Below are 18,421 nucleotides of genomic sequence, written 5' to 3' on the forward strand. Positions count from 1 at the left end.
TTTGCAGGAGTGAAGAATAAGGTAAGCACCTTATTAGAAACAGATTTTGCTGGGAACAATTTTAGAAACAGATTATGCTGGGAATCAAAACAATTAAATCTTAGGGGAATTAAAATGATAGAAACAAAGTAACTAAAGTATATAATATCATTAAACTGTATAAGCACACAGGACGGAAAGCAGGGCTGATTATTTTGTTTTTCTTAGGTAAGATAAAGAGTTCACTTTAATATTATTTGAGAATGGGTTTATTTTAGTCCAGACATGGCCTATTTTAAGGCTGTCCGGGCAGCGTCAAGTACATCAACTCGTGTTTGAAAAGCAAGGCTCAGCGGTGACTAGATAAGGCATTTCCTGCAATGAGTTTTCTGAAAGTAGCTGCGGGCTGTTGTGATGCTTTTCAATAAACAGCACCGATAGCTCAGCGCTACTACGCCAAAGAAAACCAAGACACAGTATGAAGCTTGAAAGCCAAGCCTGGCCTAGATGAGAGAAAACCACAATGGAGAGAGCCATATGCAGGCAAGATGGGGGGGAGGAGAAGAGGGCAGTCCTACCAGTGCTAGATAGGGGATTGAGGAGACTCCTGCTGGTCCTAGATGGAGATGGAGACGGAGACGAGTACTGCTGGTCCTAGATGGGGATGGAGACGAGTACTGCTGGTCCTAGATGGAGATGGAGACGGAGACGAGTACTGCTGGTCCTAGATGGGGATGGAGACGAGTACTGCTGGTCCTAGATGGGGATGGAGACGAGTACTGCTGGTCCTAGATGGGCATGGAGGCGAGTACTGCTGGTCCTAGATAGGGATGGAGACGAGTACTGCTGGTCCTAAAAGGGGTGGAGGGGAGAACTGCCGGTTCTAGATGGGGATGGGGATGGAGGGAAGTCCGGCTAATCCTAGATGGGGAGGAGAGAAATCAATCCTAGCCTAGATGGGGGAGACGGGAAGTATGGCACGGTCTAAACGGGGGAGGAAGGTCTGCCCTAGATAGGGAAGGTGGAGAGTCAGGCCCAGCCTAGATGGGGAAAGAGGAAAGTCGGCCCTTGTCTAGATGGAGAAGCAGGGTAGTTGGGCAAGGCCTAGATAGAGGGGGAGTGGAGTTCGGCTCAGTTTAGATGGGGAGGAGGGAAGTAATGGCTGACCCAGAGGGAGGTGCAAAGAGAAACAATTCCCTGGCTCTGAAATTCAGGGTTGGGGTTGAGGATGAGCTAGCCTTAGCTTAAATGGTCCGGAGAGAAAGAACAAAAAGGCACAATTTAAACACTTACCATTATTTTGGCTAATATTCCATCATCATTGGACTCCAACATGACCACAGCCTTGTCAGTCTCAATCTCGCATAGTGCATCTCCAGCATTTACCACCTCACCTGAAAAAAGGAGAGAGCAACCTGAATACAAAACATTTATGTTCCAACTTTTTCGGCCAGAGTTTCCCTTTTATACCTATTACACATCACCGGATCACTTGCACAAGGGCAATCAGATTGCATATTTATCTTTGCCTAACGGCCCATTTGTAAACTTCTGTCCCTATACAATATCCTTTCTGCTGATGATTATTATTATTATACAGGATTTATATAGCGCCAACAGTTTGCACAGAACTCTACAATATAAGGAAGACATTACAATTACAATACGCATCTGTCAGCTGGATCACTGCCCACATCATAAACAGGTCACAATTCATTTTAAAGATACAGTAATTCCTACATCTTTATTGCCATTTGTGCTTTGGACTGAAAATATTTTGCCCATTCATCACGCAGAACATTCATATGGCCTCCATTCATCACTGCTGGGAATTCAGGGTAACACACAGATTAAGTTCTGCTGCAAGAAAATCAGTAGAGACTGTTAATCATATGACGGGAGATCTGGGAATAGATGCTTAATTATGCATCGGTTTGTTTGTACAGTAAGCACTAAGGACTTGAATGTTTAACGGTAATATAGTCAAAAATTACAAACTGGATTATTTAAAGTGGAATTCCAAATCAAGTTAAATAAAACAAAACTGAACACAGGCTGCTGAGAAGGAAGAACCATGAGCAGGGTTAATAATAGTTGACGAGAGGGAAGCACTGTGAGCAGAGCATTAATACAAGTTGTTGGGGTGGGATGCTCTGCGTACAGGCAATTAGGTGGATAGAGAGGAATGCGTTACGATCAGGTGCTGAATGCAGGTTGCCGATGAGGGATGTGCAATGATCAGAGACTGAATTCAGGTTGCAAATGAGGGATGGGGAAAACACTGTGAGCCAATGAGGGATGGGGGATTGTGCTGTGATTGGGGGCTGAGTGCAGGTTGCTAATGAAGGACGTGCTGCAACCAGGAGCTGAATGCAGGTTGCCAATGAGGTATGGGATAATGGGCTGTGATGGGGGGCTAAATGCAGGTCCCCGATAAGGGATGCTCTGCAATTGGGAACTGAAAGCAGGTCGCCAATGAAGGATGCGCTGTGATCATGAGCTGAATGCAGGTTGCCAATGAAGGATGGAGGAATGCACTGTTGGCCAATGAGCAATAGGGGAATGTGTTGTGATCGGGGGCTGAATGCAGGTCCCTGATGAGGGATGAGCAGTGATCGGGAGCTGAATGCAGGTTGCCAATGAGGGATGGGAAATGTGTGTGATAAGGGGCTGACTGCAGGTCACTGATGAGGGATGTGCTGTGTTCAGGGGCTGAATGAAGGCCACCAATAAGAGATTGAAGAATGCACTGCAATCAAGGGTGGGGGTGTGGGGTGTGAAAGCAGGTCACCAATGAAGGATGCGCTGTGATCAGGGACTGAATGCAGGTCACAGATGAGGTTTGGAGAAATGCGCTGCAATCTGGGGCCAGAAGCAGGTTTCCAATGAGGGATGGGTTGTGATCAGGGGGCTGAATGCAGGTTGCCAAATGAGGGATGCACTGTGATCGGGAGATGAATAAAGATTGCCATTGAGGGATGAAGAATACAGGTTACCAAGGTGCCAGTCCTCTGGACACAGCTTGCACTATAAGCGGTGCTGGAAGGTGCACCCAGCTCCTCAACCACCTGGGCAATAAGGGGCCAGTGTCCTGGCCACATCTTTGAGTACAGGTTTTCTTTGCAGTAGCTGGCATCCTGTAGAAATACTTAGACATGTAATATAGGGGTGCATCAGATCTGAGAGCTATGTCTGCTGCTCGGCAGCCTCCAGAATAGCTCACTCTGGTCCACCGTAGGAGCCAGCATGTAGCATGCCCCTGCTGGCTCTTCTGCCAGTCAATGCCACACAACTTGGACATTTAATTTCAAACTTGGGGAAAAAATGCACTGCCCATGATTAAAAGGAAGAGAAACTTTGCAAAAAAAAAGCAAAAACCCAAACAAAAAAATCTCCCCATACACACAGACAAGGTAAAAAGCAACAAAACAAAATCTTTGCTGACTGCGATGCAATTTACAGTGTCACAGCTCCCTCTGCTGACAGCATAAGAGCTCCAACCATCACAGCGCTGATACTCATCCACCGACAGTTCCACGGCAAAGGAATAAACATCATAGGAAACTAATGTGCAGATATAAATTAATATTCGTGTCTCTCCTTTAAAGTCATTTTTTTTTTTTTAATGTCCACATTTTTTAGCGCTTTCTGCTCCATATTTTATTATATTACATAAACGACCTGTAAATCACTGCAAAAAGCATTCCTGCTTAAGGCCCCATTCACACTGAGCGATTTATCGAGCGATTTTTGCATCGATATCGCTCATATTTCCACACGATATCGCTCTATGCAGCTTCTCCAATCCATTTCGAATGGAGCTGTTCACATCTCTTCGCTCAATATCGCTTTTAGCTCGTCGCTGTAGCTTGTCGCTCCTACATGACCCTTTTTTCGAGCGATTTCGCTCCTGATTGCATACAGCAACAAGTCGCTCAATATCGCTCATATAAAATCGCGCGATTTTCATGTCGCTCAGTGTGAATGGGGCCTAAAGGATAAGTACACTTTAAAAACAAAGTGCACTTATCTTTTTTGCCCCTTTCCCTGACTTAATCTAACCCACCGTCCCCCTCCATGCATACTTACCTCAATCTGAAGGCCATGTTTGTTTGTGTACATCCAGAGTTGCAAGTCATGGCAAATAAGTGCCCCATAGAAACCTACAGAGCTGTGTCCCAAAGCCGGAGACATTCAGAGATGGTCCCATAGAAGTATATGGAGCTGTAATGTGCAGGTTTGGGCAGGACAATGGATGCAAACAAACAGCGGAATCATGGTCATCAGATCTCGGTAAGTATGCGTCTGTAGAGGGGGAATAAAGTTAGGTCAGGGGGAAAAAAAAAACAAAAAGGATTATAAACTTTGTTTTAAAGTGCATCTATCCTTACACTACTACTACTACTACTAGATCATGCCTCCAGCTTAGTGATTCCATACCCACGACAGCCTCATTTTCTTGATCTTCGCTATCAGTACTCTGACTGTGTGTGGCCTTTTGCCGTGTACCTCTTCACTACTTGACACGCTGAGTGTTCGGAGATGCCCTTTTGAAAATCAACATTACAGAGTGGAGTGATTAACCGAGCAGCTGTGGTCTTCCTGTCAGCTTGAACAAGTCTACCCGTTCTCCTCTGACTTCACTCATTAAGAATAACTTTTCACCCACAGAACCAACATTCACTGGATGTTTTTTTTTCCCCACTCCATTCTCTAAAGACTAAACTGCATTAAGATCCCAAGACAGCAGTTTCCAAGATGCTGTTAGCACTACACGTGGCACTGCAATCGTTCTTTCCTCCTAGTTAGGTTAGATATCACATCCTCCTCATCTTAATGTGTACTGGAGCAAAAATGACCTCGTATGCATGCTTTATGTATTAAGCTGTGGCCACGTGGGTTGAAGATGGGCTACTTGTGTTGCTAATAAAGTGGCCAGCGTGTCACCGGCCTCTAAATATTGCTCTACTAATTCATTTTAAAGGCTGTGCCAATAGCTAGCTGTTTTGCAAGCAGCGACTCACCTTCCTTCTTCACCCACTTTACAATGTTTCCTTCCTCCATAGTGGGAGACAGGGCTGGCATTAAGACTTGAACAGATGGCGCCCCTGAAAGAGAAATGGATGGAATCACATACACCATTTGGGTTGTTTGCCTAAGGGGCAAATCATAGAGCTGGGGAAAAAAAATTGTCTGACAGAACGCTCTTATTAAACAGATAAATAAATGAGAGATGTGCAATATAAAGACTCTGTGGGTCTCAAGTATCTAGATGCTTAGTGAAGGAGCTGTCCAGTGCGGACCCCACATTCATTGCTTCCTTTCTAACAATCGAAATCAACAGTGTTCTCTTTCAGCAGGATCACAAGGTTTGTTGCCTCAGTTCAAATTATGATTCAAAGAACAAAAACATAAATTAAATGCCCAGGCTTTTGGTTATGTGAGCAGCAATGCCTGGAAACCGGAGCAGCATTTCCTCCAGGAAAGGTACATAATCCTTCCTTTTTATCCATTTCATAACGGCTGTTAAAGACTGTGTCTGGTCAGGACTAATAAAATAAAAAAAATAAAAAAAGACATTTCATAATATTCTGTATTTTTAAATACAGCCTGCAGGTAGAGCTCTTGCCTATTTTCCTGGGAGTTTTCAGGCTCTGCACTGCTGTGAAAGCGTGAAATTTCATGAGAGATTTGTAACACAGAGAGAGTCTGAAAGTAAACAGCTCCTGCTTTGCTCCCTTTCAAAAACCCAGAATGCTCTAGAAATCTAAAGTAATTCATGAACAGGGAGAGCGCGCCAGGGGGAGAGCGCGCCAGGGGGAGAGCGCGCCAGGGGGAGAGAGCGAGAGGATTTTCTAACTGGCACCTTCGATCAGCTGATCGAGGGATGCCACCGGCACACACTGTGCAAATTTTGCAAAAATAAAAAGGGGGAAAAAAAAGAAACATTTCATAACATTAATATTCTGTATTTTCAAATACAGCCTGCAGGTGGAGGTCTTGCCTATTTTCCCAGTGTTTTCAGGCTCTGCACTGCTGTGAAAGGCTGAAATTTCACACAGAAGTGAATTAGTTAGAGCACTGGCTCCCCCCCACCCCACCCACCAACCCCCCACTCACTTGTTAGATTCATCATAGGTTTGTATCACATAGAGAGTCTGAAAGTAAACAGCTCCTGCTCTGTTCCCCTTTTAAAAACCCAGAATGCTCTAGAAATCCAAAGTAACGCATGCTCCTTGTAATACATGAGAGAGAGAGATAGAGAGAATAAAGAAAACATAACAGATTCCTACATCAACGCTTACGAGCATTGATCGAGGAATCTCCCGCTATCAGAACACCCGAACTGGAGCCCATTGGCTGCCAGCTCTGTTCGTCTGAAGATTTTCCAACTGGCTCCATCGATCAGCTGATCAAAGGGTGCCGTTGGCATACACTGTGCAAATTCCCATTGTGTGTCAGCATTCCACCCTCAAACTGGTCATACACTATCTGGGTGCACTTGCAATTCAGCAAAATGTAAACCAGCAGGGAGGAGGCACCAGCAGGATATTTCCATGAAAACTAAATTAAAGACATTTCTAATTTATTGTAAAGAGATTTAGTTTCACCAATAAAAGAGCAATATCTTTAACTTTGTTCTCAAGGAAAAATCCTGCGAGGAAATAAAAATTTACTAAAATTTACCCAAAACCATAACAATTTTCCTTTAGCATAGGTAATGCTTATGACTGGCCCGGACAGGCCACCTTAACTTACTATTAGAGAAATAACTGCTGGCTGGCTGCTACAGGCAGCAGTATGCTTTTCCAGGGCTATTCCATTCAACGTTTCTATTGCTGAATGGACAATCCTAAAAAGATCTAAGCAAATAAAAAGGGCTCTTTAGGTACAACAGTTTTCCAATTAAAAATGCTAAATTACTCTTTATGGTTTTCATCACCTTTGAATATGTATCACTCCAAAAGCATTGGTACCAAGACTTTTGGAGTGATAGAGATGCAAAGGTCCTGAAAACCATAAAAAGAGTCATTTGTTGTATGTTATGTTGTAAAGACATCGCACACTTGGGAAGAACTGGTACTGATAATTTGATATTTGTATCTATTGGGTGACAGCGAGTGATCCTTTCAGGCCATCCTTTGGTTTTTGCCTTATCCATACATAAGAATATATCTCCAAAACTGAACACCCCATTAAACACTGCAGGTCCGATATCTCAGGCTTGTCGTCTCAAGACAGACTGCTTAATTGTCTGACGGTCCCTTGAGCGGTAGCCCTCCCCTCTACCTAGCTGGACTTGAGAAGCGTGGCAAGTATTACACCTGCTCAAGAGAAACCATGAAATTGGATTAGGGAGATTACATGTAACTAGTCTTAGCAGGTCAAAAGCACAAGATTTCCAAAGAGAGGCACATGCCAGTACAAGAGAGCAGCTACACTGGGTGACCTCTTACGGGTTTTACAGTGACCTCTGCTCCTAGCTGGACCAGGACAAAAGTTCCATCCACAAACTGATCAAGAACCCTTACGCAAGTCAATCTTTGTATGGCCCAGACATGAGCGTGATGAATTTAGCTGGCCACCTATAGGAAAAATCAAGTGAGACACCACTTCTCCTCTTTGACCAGTTTATCTACAGCAGATTTTGCCTATACAGTAATACCTTGGTTTACAAGTAACTTGGTTTGAGAGTGTTTTGCAAGACAAGCAGACATTTCTGAAAAAGTTTGCCTTGATATACAAGCAAATGTCTTGCAATAAGAGCAACATTTTGTAGAAAAGCACCACCCGAATAAGGCTGTAGCAGTACGAGCGATGAGTCTGTTTAACCACTTCAAGACCAGGTGTTTAGACCCCCTTCCTGGCCAGGCCATTTTTCAGTATTCAGCGCTGCGATACTTTGACTGACGTTTATTCCGTCATGCAACGCTGTACTGAAATGAATTTTATACCATTTTTGGGGGACAGATAGAGCTTTATTTTGGTGGTATTTAATCACCACTACGGGTTTAATTTTTTACTATAATTAGGAAAAATTACTGAAAATTTTGAAAAAAATAAGTTGTTTTTTTACATTATGTCAGGTAACACTTATTACCCAGTTTTTTGGTAAAATATAAAAGTCGGGGTCACGTCGGATAAATAGACACCAAACATGTCAAGCTTTAAAATATGGGCATGTCTCACATACATAGTCAACAGTTGTTGTATGCCATTGTCCTATGGTGAGCAATAGAGCTGCATGCAATCAATAATGGCCAATCTTTTAAAGCTTTGTAAGGGGTGACCTATTTAAGTGATCCAATGACTTTCCTTGGTGGTGGCATTGCCAGAGATAGGAACATCATGTCAACATCTGAAATGACCACAATGTGAACATTGGGCCTTAAAAGCAACAATAGGGTGTTTCTATGAAAAAAATTTTAAGATGATCAAATGACCTTTCTTGGTGGTGGCATCTATAGAGGTAGGAGCGCCAGTTCAAAGCCTGATATGACCACAATGTGAAAGATGGACCTTAATAGCAATAATATGGTCTATTCTATGAACATTTTATAGAGTGGCCTATTAAAATTATCAAATGGCCTTTCTTAATGGTGGCATCGATAGAGGTAGGAGCACCAGTTCAAAGCCTGAAATAACCACAATGTGAAAGATGGACCTTGTTAGGAACAATAGGATCTCTCTGTGAACTTTTCATGCAGCGGCCTATTAAAAGGATCAAAGGACCTTTCTGGGTGGTGTAATTTACAAAAAGGTAGGAGCTCCAGTTTAATATTTAAAGGAGAACTATGAGGTGAGTGCTTTTTACTCACCTCATAGTTCTAGCCGACCTGTGACAATGAGACTGGTCACAGGTCGGCTCAGTAGATCGGGAGGCGAGCGAACACATACCGGCGTTCGCTCACCTCTCGATCCTGTCACGGCTATCTGCCGTGACAGGGGAGGAGCTGGATTCCCCGCTCCGATCCGCCAGCACTGACTGGCGTAACGAACGGGGGAGGGTACAGCTGGCTCTGCCTCTAGATAGGCAGAGCCAGCTGTCAGTCACGCAGCTGGGCGGATCCCGGCATAATTGTCGGGATCCGCTTCAGCTGCGGCGTCTCAGTATACCGCGAGAAGCAGCTCGCGGTATACCGCGGCGTCTCAGTATATAGGGAGCTGTAGCTCGCGGCATACTGAGCATAGGGTGACGGGAGGACGCTAGTTTGTGTCCTCCCGTTACCCGGAGAACCATGGGGAAAAGCCTTAACCTCATAGTTCTCCTTTAAGCTGACCCCAGCATAGAGGCTGGACCATACTCCTCTCTACACACACTTGCTGCCTAAAACAAATTGTGCAAAGTTTGCCCCCAAGGTGACGTCAATGCATTTTACCACCTGGAAAATTTCATATTTGCAACTAATTTCCTATGCTCCCCGACACCATCTATTGACAGTAATGCTGCATGAATGCCATCCACCCAGATTTACACTAGCTGGAAGGTTTACACAAGAGCCCCTGTGTGTTACTGTTTAGGGTGTGAAATGTGTGCTGAAATAAATCACACACTGTATAAGTAATGCAATGCAAATATGCACAGGCGTCAAAAATGCACGCAATGGCGTTGAAAATTCACCTGATAAATGTACCTTCAAAAACAACCACACCAATTTTTTACACCTCTAAACGGCAAAATAAACATAAAATAAGATTAGAATTTAAACCGTGGCCGATTGCTGCAGATTACGTAACCGTGTCCTTTATTTATTTGGTTATTTTAAGCAGAAGCGAAATGGTGATTCCAAAACGAGGAGCTGCCATTGGCTGTTATCAGCGAGCAAGAAATGTTCTCTGCTGGCAGCTTGTACTGAATGAGTGGCTGAACACGTCAGGTAGAGATACGGGCAGCCGGTGATGCCGCTGAATGCAGTTTTACACTCTGTCAAGGTGAATCGGCAGCCTGTGAATGAGGGGGAAGCGGAGCCTTGGCCACACAAAGGCTGCCATGAAGTATCAATGGATGGCTACTCTGGCTTTTCCTGAATCACTTAACCTCCTACACGCAAGGACTGAAAATACGGATATTGTTAAAGTGATATTAAAGCTTTGGGGGTTTTTTACCACCTTTGTATAAAACTGATGTATGTTTGCTTTAAAAGGTTTTCAATTCCTCATTTTCTAGTGTGTCCCCCGCAGCGCTCTCCCCCACCTGGGTGCCTTCTTCAGCATCTAAGCAGCTGCTGTGGAGGAATCCATGCGTGCTCGTTCCCGGCCATGCCTGCAGTAGCTGTGTGCGTCCATAGACACACACAGCCCTGCACCAGGCCACGCCCCTCTCCACCCAACAGTTTGATTGATGGCAGAGGGAGCCTATGGTTCCTCTGCCCTCAGTATCTTACACCCCACCCCAACAGCTAGGAAGTTCGGGGAATGGAGGATCAATCGTTCTGTATGAAAGGCAAAAACGTTCTTTGTAGATTTTCTTTTCAAGTTGCATGTAATGTAATACCGCATTATGGCCACTAGATGAAGCCATGGAGCATAGAAAATTAGTAAGCATTTCTTATGATCACACTGCCCATAATGCTATATTACATTACATTAGATCTAAAAATAATAAAGGTTTCATTTTTGCCTTTTTTGCACAGAAATGAATATTCTCAGGAAATATGCAAGGTTAATGGCTCTGCGAATTGTCTATAAATAGACCCCTTGGTGTAGTCTAACCAGAAAGAGTGCTAAACACACGTTATTACAGTCCAGAAGTGTTGAAAGGATAACCAATGTATTTCATACAATCCACTGGGTGGCCTCCTGAAACGCGTTGGCTGTCCTTTGTTTTCCTTTTTGACAACTGTGGAAATTATAAAATGCACATCTTCAGGTTAGAAATCAGGTCCCCTGACATGAGGAGGCAGAGCTGTGCAAATCATCTTGCAGATAAAACCACTTTAATATATGTATTTCATCCGTGTATTTAGCAGTTTCCTGCAGTTCAGCATTAAATCAATTTTTGTTGGACTGAACTCAACTGTGGGTCCATCAAAGGTCCAGATCATCAGGGCTTGAACCCAGACAGACAGACGGGTCGCCAGGGCTTGAACCCAGACAGACAGACGGGTCGCCAGGGCTTGAACCCAGACAGACAGACGGGTCGCCAGGGCTTGAACCCAGACAGACAGACGGGTCGCCAGGGCTTGAACCCAGACAGACAGACGGGTCGCCAGGGCTTGAACCCAGACAGACAGACGGGTCGCCAGGGCTTGAACCCAGACAGACAGACGGGTCGCCAGGGCTTGAACCCAGACAGACAGACGGGTCGCCAGGGCTTGAACCCAGACAGACAGACGGGTCGCCAGGGCTTGAACCCAGACAGACGGGTCGCCAGGGCTTGAACCCAGACAGACGGATCGCCAGGGCTTGAACCCAGACAGACGGATCACCAGGGCTTGAACCTACAGGTGAAACTCGAATAATTAGAATATCGTGCAAAGTTAATTGCAGTAAGTGCTGCAAAAGGGGCCCAAACCAAGTACTGAGTACATATGCATGCTTGTACTTTTCAGAGGTCCGATATTGTTCTATGTACAATCCTTGTTTTATTGATTGCATGTAATAATCTACTTTTTTGAGGTTGTGGATTTGGGGTTCTTGGGGTTTTCATGAGCTGTAAGCCATAATCATCACAATTATGACAAATCACGGCTTGAATTATCTTGCTTTGCATGTAATGAGTCTCTCTCATATATTAGTTTCACCTTTTAAGTTGCATTAGTGAAATAAATGAACTTTGCACGATATTCTAATTATTCGAGTTTCACCTGTAGACGACTTTCATTCCCAAGCCTTTGAGAAACCCCATTCAATGACTGATGTATCAATAGCCATAATACCATCTATTGACTTTTCCTGTACTCCCAATGAATACAGGGTGTGTAGTTCTAGATGGCATTGGCACATTGGTAGTCCATGACGAAGCTCCTCAATGCTAGCCCACTATTCAGAACCTTCTCTTAAAGGCACCTGCATCTGGAAGTCAATGGTAATGGCACCTGCTTTTGGCCTTACATTTTTTTATCATTATCAAGTAAGGGCACCAATATGCAGCATGAGGCCTTTTTTTGGGGGTGCTTGGAGCTCAGCTTTAAATAAACCATTGAGGAGTATTCAATAAAAAAAAGGACCATAAATCTCAAGTTGTTTTGCAGAGCAGACGTTCTCATGCCGCTTAATAAAAATCAGCACACCAGGGAACTGCAAGCTTGCCATACAAACATACGAAAGGTCTGACAAGCTGACAATGCACTGTTATCACCACTTCATTTTTTCTCCCATCACTACCCTAGTCCGGCAACCAACTGAGGCCTGACCTCATTAAATTACGTTCCCTGCAAGCAGAAGGTATAACAGACAAGGGAATAGAAGTCTTAGTGAGTGGTCTCATTCTGCCATCTACTGGAGACATAATGTAGCTTTACAGAATGAAAAAAGAAATATATATTACACACACTATGATCACCCGCCTAATACTGAGTAGGTGCCCCTTTTGCCACTAAAACCCATCAAGGCATGGACTCCACTAGACCTCTGAAGGTATGCTGTGGTATCTGGCACCAAGCTGTCAGTAGCAGATCCTTTAAGTCCGGTCAGATGTGAGGCCTCCATGGAACGCACTTGTTTTTCCAGCACATCCCACAGATGCTCGTTTGGATTGAGATCTGGAGAATTTGAAGGCCAAGTCATCACCTCAAACTCGTTGTGTTCCTCAAACCATTCTTGAACCATGTTTGCAGTGTGGCAAAGCGCATTATTCTGCTGAAAGAAGCCACTGCAATCAGAATACGGTTTCCATGAAGGGGTGTACTTGGTCAGCAACAGTGTTTAGGTCAGTGGTGCGTGTCAAAGTAACATCCACATGAATGGCAGGACACAAGGTTTCCCAGCAGAACATTGCCCAAGAATCCCACTGCCTCCGCCGGCTTGTTCTTCCCATAGTGCATCCTGGTGCCATCTCTTCCCCAGATAAGCAACACACACGGATCCGACCATCCACATGATGTAAATGAAAAGGTGATTCATCGGACCAGGCCACCTTCTGTCATTGCTCCGTTATCACTTCTCTGTGCCCATTGTACTCACTTTTAGTGCTGGACACGGGTCAGCATGGGCACCCTGGCCGGCCTGCAGCTATGTAACCCCATATGCAACAAACTGCAATGCTGTGTGTTCAGACACCTTTCCATTGGAACCAGCATTAACTTTTTCAGCGATTCAAGCTACAGTAGCTCTTCTACTATAAAAGCCACATTTCTAATTGGTCATTTTAATATATCTTGAGGTTCTTTATAGCATGAAGACACCTCCAACAGATGCATAGATGGTTCTCGCTATACACTGCAATTCTCACGTCCCATCTATTGTGAAGTTCTTTATAGCACACAGAAAAGCCAGAGCTCTAATTAGTGGACGTTCCATCTAATTTGAAGGTGTCTACCTGCTGGAAAGAACCTCAACAGCTAAACAGATGGTTTCTACTATACAGTGCAATTAGGGCTGCAGCTAACGATTATTTTCATAAATCGATTAGTTGCCTGATAATTTTTTCAACTAGTCGATTGGTTGCATTAAAAAAAAATCTCTCTCTCTCGCCGATAATGACAATAGTTGCCAACTATTTCTCATAATCGATTTAATCAATTAGTTGTTGCAGCCCTAAATGCAATACTCACTTTCCATCTATTAGAAGGTACTTTACAGCACACAGCAAAGCCATAAATCGAATTTGTCACTTTCTCTCATCTACCTTGAGGTTCCCTCCTCCACCTTGAAGTTCCCTCCTCCACCTTGAAGCTCCCTCCTCCACCTTGAGGTTCTCCATAACAGGCCTTCTTAAACTTTCTCCACTCGTGACCCCTTTTTGGCCGAGGAAATCTTTACGTGACCCCAGCATCGGACGGTGCCTCTTCCCTCTTTTCCCCCAGTGTTGGTCGGTGTCTCTCTCCTCTCAAACCTTCCTGCAAGCACGTGCTCAGGAAGGCACAAAGTGCACGGGGGGGGAGGGGGCTACGACCTTAACAACTACACTACACTGCACATTAAACATTAAATGGATCCAGCCTGGGCCCCTCACACAAGTACTGGCTGTACCCCCTGATGTCGGTCCTGGCCGGGGATTCAGATCGTGACCCCGCCTGTTCACTTGCGGGACCCCATATGGGGTCGCGACCCACACTTTAAGCACTGCTCTATAGCATGTAAACACCTTCAACAGCTACACAGATGGTTCCTGCTATACCGTGTGATGTTCACTTTCCATCTTTCCTGAGGTTCTTTATAGCACACAGCAAAGCCACAGAACTTACTGGTCACTTTCATCTATCTTGAGGTTGTCTATAGCATGTAGACACCTTCAACGTCTACACAGAATAGTTCCTGTTATACAATGCAATACTTACTATCCACATTTTTTGGTGTAGGATCCCTTCAACCATTCAAGTAAATCTGGGGCTTTAGAAGTACTTACTGTGTAGAGGAGGCAATCATAGTTCCATGTCTGCTTATATTTCCTGCAGAGAGCTGTACTTTCTCCAAATACTGGGACACTCCAATAAGAAACCTACTTCTACTGTCACTTACTGTGCCCACCAACCCTCAACAATGGTTAAAAGTAGGGATGCACCAATAGCAAAACTAGTATCGGTGACAATACCGAGTATTTGGGCGAGTACTCGTACTCGCCCTAATGCTTCGATACCAGGGAAAAAAGTGAACGGTAATCCAAAATGTTAGCGTTGTCCCCAGAACAGGAATACAGGGGGGATCTTCCAATGGGGACAACTGTTTAAGAGAATTCCTCACACTTTGGGAGATTTCCTCTAACTTCCTGTGTTGTCTCTGGGACAGGAAGTGAAATGTCCTTAATGAAATAGAGAGAAAAATATTGTTAAGTGGCAAGGGGTTTATCCATTCTTGGATGCATGCATGTCTCTCTCTACACACACACGCACACGCACTCCTGCAATACACATGTCGATCATTGCACACACAGTGACTGCCCCTGGCTGAATGTCCACAGACACAATGCACGCAGTTTGGTCTATAAGCAACATGTGACTCCCCAGCAGAGCTGCACACACAGTCTGGAGGTATTTTGGCCACGCTGGGACTCGTAGTCCCACATTAGACATGTACAGCTCCAGCTCGCCCAGAGTATACAATACAAGACTTGACAATGGCATTGTGATAGGCGCCTCTCTCTCACCCCATCGCCTCTCAGCGGTGTGTAGAAGCCTCAAGCCGCCCTCCCCAGCCCGGCTTCGCACGGCTCCCACCAATGACCTGACGATCCCTCGGCAGCCTAGTCTCAAGGAGGCCGCCATCTTCCTGCACCGCCCGCAGGACCCTGACAGGAGCTGCCCCGCCTACTGCCTGAACAGATTTAACACATTAGCAAGGGCTGCCTGGAACCGTGTGGGCTGATAATAGTGTCATCGCACTGTGATAACGTTATAAAGATAATAAAACACCAAAAATGGCATTAAAATATTTATTACTGGAGGAAAACTGTAAAAATACAGTTCAAAATATCGTCTTTTCAGCCTAGTGAGGAAGAAATTAGCTTCCCTTGAGGCACTATAAGTCCCAGTATCATCACTAGAACCTGCTGGGGCTTGTAGTTTGAACAGCTGTCTACATTTGACAGCTGCTGCCATTTTCCTGGAGACCTGTTCATCATTGGCTTCTAAGCTGAGGTCATAGCAAAGATGGCGGCTGCAATGAAGACAATTTATAAAGCTTGCTTCTGTATGTGTTCTGAACAAGATAAAATAACATAGATTAAAACTGTTGCACAGCATTCGTGGAATGAATAGGCTTTTAATCTACAAACTCCAGGAGTTGAAATACATCTGCTGGGGTTTGCAGCGCCTCCGCACCTGGGGGTGGGGGGCGGCGCAAACGCAAGTTGCCATTTTCTTGGAGACCAATTCCCGCTGTATCCTTTGAAGCAGACGTAGCAAAAATGGCTGCACACTGGAGACAATTTTGTAACGAAGTCTTGGCTATCCGCTGCTTATACAGGATCCATAGCTGTTTGCTTTCTATGTCATCACTGTGCTGCTCAGTCCTTCCATGAGGGGCTGGATGGGATGTTGGCTCCTCCTTGTCTGCAGGAGTGTTGCAGCAGCTGACTGTTCACTCTGCACACTATACAACACAAGGAAAACAACAAACAGCACAGGAAATCATAGCACTGGACAATATTAACATTGTATGCCTCTCTATGACATAAACAAACTAGATATTACTATACAAAGACAGCAAACAACCCCTGAGCCCAGCAAAGCACAATCCAGGGAGCCATGTACTACTGCAATGGGGATAACTGCAATCAGACTGACAGCGCTAAGGTATTGTGATCGCTGAGTGCATTTAAAGCGGAAATTGTATTATTATTGTTGTTATAACGATTATTGTTGTATTTTTTTGTTTAAGTAACGAGCGCGACTGCTGTGATCTCTTTTAGGAGAAAGGACATCCACGACACTTGATTCCAGAACTGTGCAGACAGTTTTATAATTTGGGATGGGTGACGGGGACCGGCGGTGGCGTCAGCATGAAATACGGGTAAGGTGTACTCTGGTATCAATGTTTGATCTGTATACATTCTGCATACATTATTATATGAGGTAAGTGAGACAGGTGTGCATTTATAATAATGTACTTTGCAGGCTTATTGGGGGGTTGCCTCCATGCTTTGTGACTATAATAAAGTGTATCTAAGCAATATAAACTGTATTATTATAAACATAGTGGGGGGAATTTATCGAATCTGAAGCAGTTGCCTAGGGCAACCAATCAGCTTCTCTCTTTAGCCTGTTTAGTTAAGCTTTGAAAAGGAAAGAGAGAAGCTGATTGGTTGCCATGCACAGCTGCTTCAGATTTTGATAACTTCCCCTCATTGTGTCTAAACTCAAGAACAGAAATGTAATATACTGCAGCTTAACCACTTGCTGACTGCGGTGTTTATACCCCCTTCCTGTCCTGGCCATTTTTCAGTATTCAGCGTTGCAGTACTTTGAGTGATATTTATTCCGTCATGCAACGCTGTACTGAAATTAATTTTATACCATTTTTTTGGGGACACATAGAGCTTTCTTATGGTGGTATTTAATCACCACTGGGGGGTTTATTTTTTACTATATAACAAAAAAAAGTACCGAAAGTTTTGGGCGGGAAAAACCTGTTCCCTTATGAAATATTAGGAAACATTTATTATCACCCCAATATTTTTGGTAAAATATAAAAGATGGGGTCATGTCAGGCAAATAGACACCAAACATGGCAAGCCTTAAAATTGCGTGTGCCCGCGATATCGCAAAAAAAAAAAACACATTAAAAAAATTACCATAGGCAACTCTTCAAAAGCTTTTACAGCTCATCAGTTTAGTGTTATCAGTGATTGATGGCCCTAGAATGATTGCTCTCACTGCGACAGGGACTACCCTGTTTCCCTGAAAATAAGACCTACCCCGAAAATAAGACCTAGTTGTGACCATTGCCAGGGCCGGTGGTGGCATAAGGGGGAATCTGAAGAGCCGCGGGAGAGAATCAGCGGTGCCAACGAAGGCAGCGCTAGAGGAAGCGAGGCGGCAGCACAGGGACCAGAGCCGCATAAGCCGATGCCTCCTCTATAGCGCCGGCTCCTGCCACAGGCAGAGTGATACCAAATGCACTCCGCCTGTGAGGAATCGATAGTGAAAGCGCGCTTTGCTTTTTCTGGTTACCAAATTGCTCTTAGAAAGGTACGGCACCCCTGATTGCCCTGATCACCCTATTGTTAACTTTGCCATTTTGGATTATTTAATTTGGATTTGCATTAACTTTGGATTGTTATACATTAAAAATAAAAAATTAAATAAGACCTACCCCGAAAATAAGACCTAGTGTGTTTTTCTGAGCCAAAAAAAAATATAAGACAGTGTCTTATTTTCGGGGAAACACGGTAACAAACCCCCTATATGATAGTCAATATACAGTGACTGGTCCTCTTTATGGAAACATCAGGCGTCTTTAAGACTCCTAATGTCACCTAGGGACCCCAGAGAAGCTGATGAAGCAGAGATCTGCTTCACCAGCTTCTCTCTGGCTTCTGTAGTTGGGAGTGACAGCTGAATGCGGAAAGTGATGTAATATACATCACTTCCTGCATTCTGACACCAGAGAGGAGCTCATAGGGAGATAGTGTTCTGATCTCCTGTCACAGAGCCACTGTGCTGGTCCTGGGATCGGAGGGGGAGGAGGGACCGCACACTAGCACGTAAAATACAAGCGATCGGGCGTCTCTATAGACGCCCGAATGCTTGTATGTAAACAGCCACCGCTGGCTGTTTACATTTCAAGCAGATTTCCCCCCCCGCGAACTGCTGAGCCGGCTTGCGCTTAGAACGGTCCTTCC

At 44.5% G+C, this 18,421-nt stretch overlaps 2 protein-coding genes across 2 annotated transcripts in view; one reads left to right on the forward strand and one right to left on the reverse strand.

Moving 5' to 3' along the window:
• Positions 1-15,390, reverse strand: part of PDHX (pyruvate dehydrogenase complex component X) — an 85,528-nt gene extending 70,138 nt beyond the window's left edge. Inside the window, exons 1-3 of the mRNA XM_018557465.1 lie at positions 15,227-15,390; positions 5,004-5,087; positions 1,273-1,373 (exon numbers count right to left, since the gene is read on the reverse strand). Coding sequence (XP_018412967.1) covers positions 1,273-1,373; positions 5,004-5,087; positions 15,227-15,344 — 303 coding nt within the window. The 5' untranslated portion in view covers positions 15,345-15,390. The remainder of the gene's footprint in view (positions 1-1,272; positions 1,374-5,003; positions 5,088-15,226) is intronic.
• Positions 15,391-16,077: 687 nt separating this feature from the next.
• The window catches only part of APIP (APAF1 interacting protein), a 12,936-nt gene continuing 10,592 nt past the window's right edge, over positions 16,078-18,421 (forward strand). Inside the window, exons 1-2 of the mRNA XM_018557469.1 lie at positions 16,078-16,373; positions 16,490-16,590. Coding sequence (XP_018412971.1) covers positions 16,326-16,373; positions 16,490-16,590 — 149 coding nt within the window. The 5' untranslated portion in view covers positions 16,078-16,325. The remainder of the gene's footprint in view (positions 16,374-16,489; positions 16,591-18,421) is intronic.

The sequence above is a fragment of the Nanorana parkeri genome, unplaced genomic scaffold (assembly GCF_000935625.1).
Source record: "Nanorana parkeri isolate BGI_ZX_2015 unplaced genomic scaffold, ASM93562v1 scaffold285, whole genome shotgun sequence".
Taxonomy (NCBI): Eukaryota; Metazoa; Chordata; class Amphibia; order Anura; family Dicroglossidae; genus Nanorana; species Nanorana parkeri.